Source organism: Pinus tabuliformis, chromosome 6, assembly GCF_031772625.1.
Source record: "Pinus tabuliformis cultivar Carrire ecotype Pingquan chromosome 6, CPIR1, whole genome shotgun sequence".
In the NCBI taxonomy this organism is placed as follows: domain Eukaryota; kingdom Viridiplantae; phylum Streptophyta; class Pinopsida; order Pinales; family Pinaceae; genus Pinus; species Pinus tabuliformis.
Genome location: NC_142292.1, coordinates 348,876,920 through 348,880,267, shown reverse-complemented (window position 1 = coordinate 348,880,267; position 3,348 = coordinate 348,876,920). Strand labels below are relative to the sequence as shown.

General features: G+C 40.7%; 1 protein-coding gene across 1 annotated transcript; it reads left to right on the top strand.

Moving 5' to 3' along the window:
- Positions 1 to 675: 675 nt before the first annotated feature.
- Positions 676 to 1,032, top strand: LOC149258742 (uncharacterized). The gene has a single exon (XM_089430467.1). The coding sequence runs from the start codon at positions 676 to 678 to the stop codon at positions 1,030 to 1,032; it is 357 nt and encodes a 118-aa protein (XP_089286593.1).
- Positions 1,033 to 3,348: the final 2,316 nt, after the last annotated feature.

Genomic DNA, 3,348 nt, shown 5'->3' with positions numbered 1-3,348 from the left:
CAAGGGGACCAAGTGCTAAAGGAGCAAGCCAAGGTCTGTTGATTGTTGTTTAGATGATTTAAGGTGGGATGGTAATGCCCTAGTTGTTAGAACTGTGCAATTTGGGTGTTGTAAGTGTTGTTGTTTGGGCAGGAAAGGCTTTGGGAGGACAAAGCCTTAGCCCTAGGTAAATTGGTCAAAGGATTGACTTGATATTGGGCATTTTACTGAGATATAAAGGGACATTATCCACAGTACGGGAGCCCTATTATTTCTCTTGTTAATGGACTGATAAGAAAAAGTGTGGGAAATAATTATTGTGTACTATCATTGATCAAATTGATGGTGTATTTCGCTATGCAAAAGTTTGAAGTTAGACACTTTTAATGTGTTTATGCTTTCTATCTAAGAGCATAGAATAGAAATGGGTTGTGTGGAATTCTAACATGGAATCAAAGCTACTTTGAAGAGCAGTTGGGTTAGAATTGTGCACAGGTGGCATCTCTAAGAGGGCGCTGAGTTGTCTTGCTTTTGAAGGAAGGAGATATGGTCAACATGATTTATGGCTCGAGGTTTGAGGACCAAATGGAAGGGATATCCAACTACAATTCACAGAAGTAAAGAATAAAGCTAATGATATTAGTGAATGATCCATGGGATTATGCCAACACCCAAATCAAGGCACCAACTAATGCAATGAATTCGGCTTTGTATAACCTAACTGATGCAAAGGCCAAGTTGATCATTCTTGATGGAGTCAAGGATCACTTGATACCTCAGCTTACTAGAAAAGGCACTACATGTCACATGTGGAAATATTTGAAAGCAATGTTTCTGAACAAGAATGAGAACCGAAAGATGGTATTAAGGGAGAAGCTCAAGGACATCAAGATGACATGTGGAGAGAACGTGGCTTTGTATCTCACAAGGATTTCACAAGTTCCTGAAGAGATTGCAACTATAGGGGACAATGTGGAAGAGTCAGAATTGGCGAGGACTATAATAAAGGGCTTCTCAGAGCAGTGGAAGCCATTCATCAAAGGAGTAGTCTGACATGAGAATCTTCCGAATTGGAATAGGTTATGGGATGATTTCATCCAGGAAGAACTTCAGAACGAGGATCTTCAGTAGAAGAGTCTTGATGCAAAGAATGTTGCCCTTGCTGGTAAGTTGAAAAGGGAAAAAGGAAATTCAACATCAAGAATAAGGACCTCAACAAAGTAAAATGCTTTGCATGTGAAAAGTTTGGTAATTATGCGAGCAAGTGTCCACATAAGAAGAAAAGAGGGAAATAGAAGAAGGTGGAGATGGCAATGGTTGCTCCAGCTATACTCAACGAGGATGATTTTACTAGGAGATTCAAAGAGGAGTTTTCTCTAATCTCTCATTTCTCCAGGAGTACCATTCATGAGGGTGCTTGGTTTTTAGATAGTATGGCCTCGAAGCATATGACAAGATCACGAGAAATGTTTGAGAGCCTGGTCGAATGGGACTCTGATCTACATGTAAATATTGGTGATGACAGTCAACATGTAGTTAGAGGAACCAAGACTGTACCATTTAGGATGGAGTTAGGTGGATTGTTGGCAGCCCAGGATGTACTATGGGTACCAGAGCTCAAATACAATATTCTTTTAGTCTTAACAATTGAGGGAAAGGGGTTTGTTGTTTTCTTTTAGAATGGAAAAGTCTTAACTCTAGCTCAAGAGTGTTTCTTGGAGTCAAAGAGAATGATCTATATAGGCTAAAGGGAAATCCTATTGACCAAGGAAAGAAGAAGGTTACAAAGACTTAAATGGAGTCAAGTTCTAGAGGGAGTTCATCGATTCATAGGGAGAGTCAACAACCCTAGAAGAGTGCTTTGTCAGAGAGAAGAAACAAGACTTCCCTATCTGACAGAAAGGAGCCATGGAATGGCTTAAAGTCCTTTCATGAAAAGAAGTAGAAGGCTTCTAGTAGCAAGAAGGGTTTTGTTCTTACAATAGGTTTTGCTTCTATGATGAAAGATGACACATATAATGAATGCTGGAGAGAAGTCATGGAAGATGATTGTGTTCCAATGTGGGAAATAGAGAGACTTCCAAGGAATGGAAGTACCTCCCTTGCTAAGAGGGAGTGTTGAAATTGGGTAGAATTTGTAGGTACTCTCACATTCCCTTGGTGCTAGGCTTGTGAGACAAAAACACCCATAAAGTGAGTGTGTTGGCTTTACACCTGAAATTCGGGGTTTCAAACCCGATGTGAATGGGCTTAGAACCCAAGGAAAGGCATTTAATAATCTAATTCAATGTTAACGTTGTGTTGGTGGTTCCTTGAAGGACATAAGGGATTCCGAAGGGACCTAAGGATGAGCATAAAGGTGAAACTAATGGAGGAGTTTGGAGACACGAAATCAAGAATCATTTCTTCTTGTAAAGAGGTAGATGTGACTTAACCCAGGTAGCAAAAGGAGCCGCAAAAGTGAGAGGACAATAAAGGGAAACTAGAGGATGAGTTTTCAATTGTTTTGGTAAGCCAAAGGAGGTCATGGCGAAGGAGGAAGGTTACAAGCCTATGTTGGAACTACAAGAGGGGTCAATACTGAAAGGAGGCAGGTCACATGTTTATTTGTGTAGGCCAAGAAGGAACTCAGGCCTAGTTAGGGCTGGTTGTAGGTCTTGAGAAGCAGCCAGAGGCCTAGGAATAGGGCCATAGGGCTAAACAAGAGGACCGAGGTTGTAGATTGATGTGCCAAGGGGCTGCAGGATTAGGATGGCAAAGGGAGGCATGTTAGTGCAGGAAACAACATAGAATAGATGGCCGAAGGCATAACAAGAGTTAGCACAATAGGTTGAGGGTAGAATAAGAGTTGGTAGAGGCTAGAACAAGAGACTGAGGGCCTAAAGGAGAAGACCAAGGTTTAGTAAAACATACAACATGGCTAGCAGAGTGCTGACAATGCTACAACAAGAGGACCAAGTGCTAAAGGATAAAGCCAAGGTATGTAGATTGTTGTTTAGATGATTTAAGGTGGGTTGGTAATGCCCTAGTTGTTACAAATGTGCAATTTGGGTGTTGTAAGTGTTGTTGTTTGGGCAGGAAAGGCTTGGTGGACAAAGCCTTAGCCCTAGGTGAATTGGTCAAAGGATTGACATGATATTTGACATGATATTGGGATATAAGGGCCATTATCCTTGATATGGGAACCCTGTGAATTTTATTGTTAATGAACTGATAAAAAACAAGTTTAGGCAATAATTAGTGTACTCTCATTGATCTGATTGTTTGTATATTTTGTTGTGTAAAAGTTTGAAGTTAGGCACTTTCAGTATGTTTATGTTTTCCATGTAAGGGCATAGACCAGACCTGGGGTGTATGGAATTCTAACAT

Excerpts from the sequence above, each read along its gene's own strand:
- LOC149258742 (XM_089430467.1), top strand. The coding sequence starts at position 676 with ATGAATTCGGCTTTGTATAACCTAACTGATGCAAAGGCCAAGTTGATC.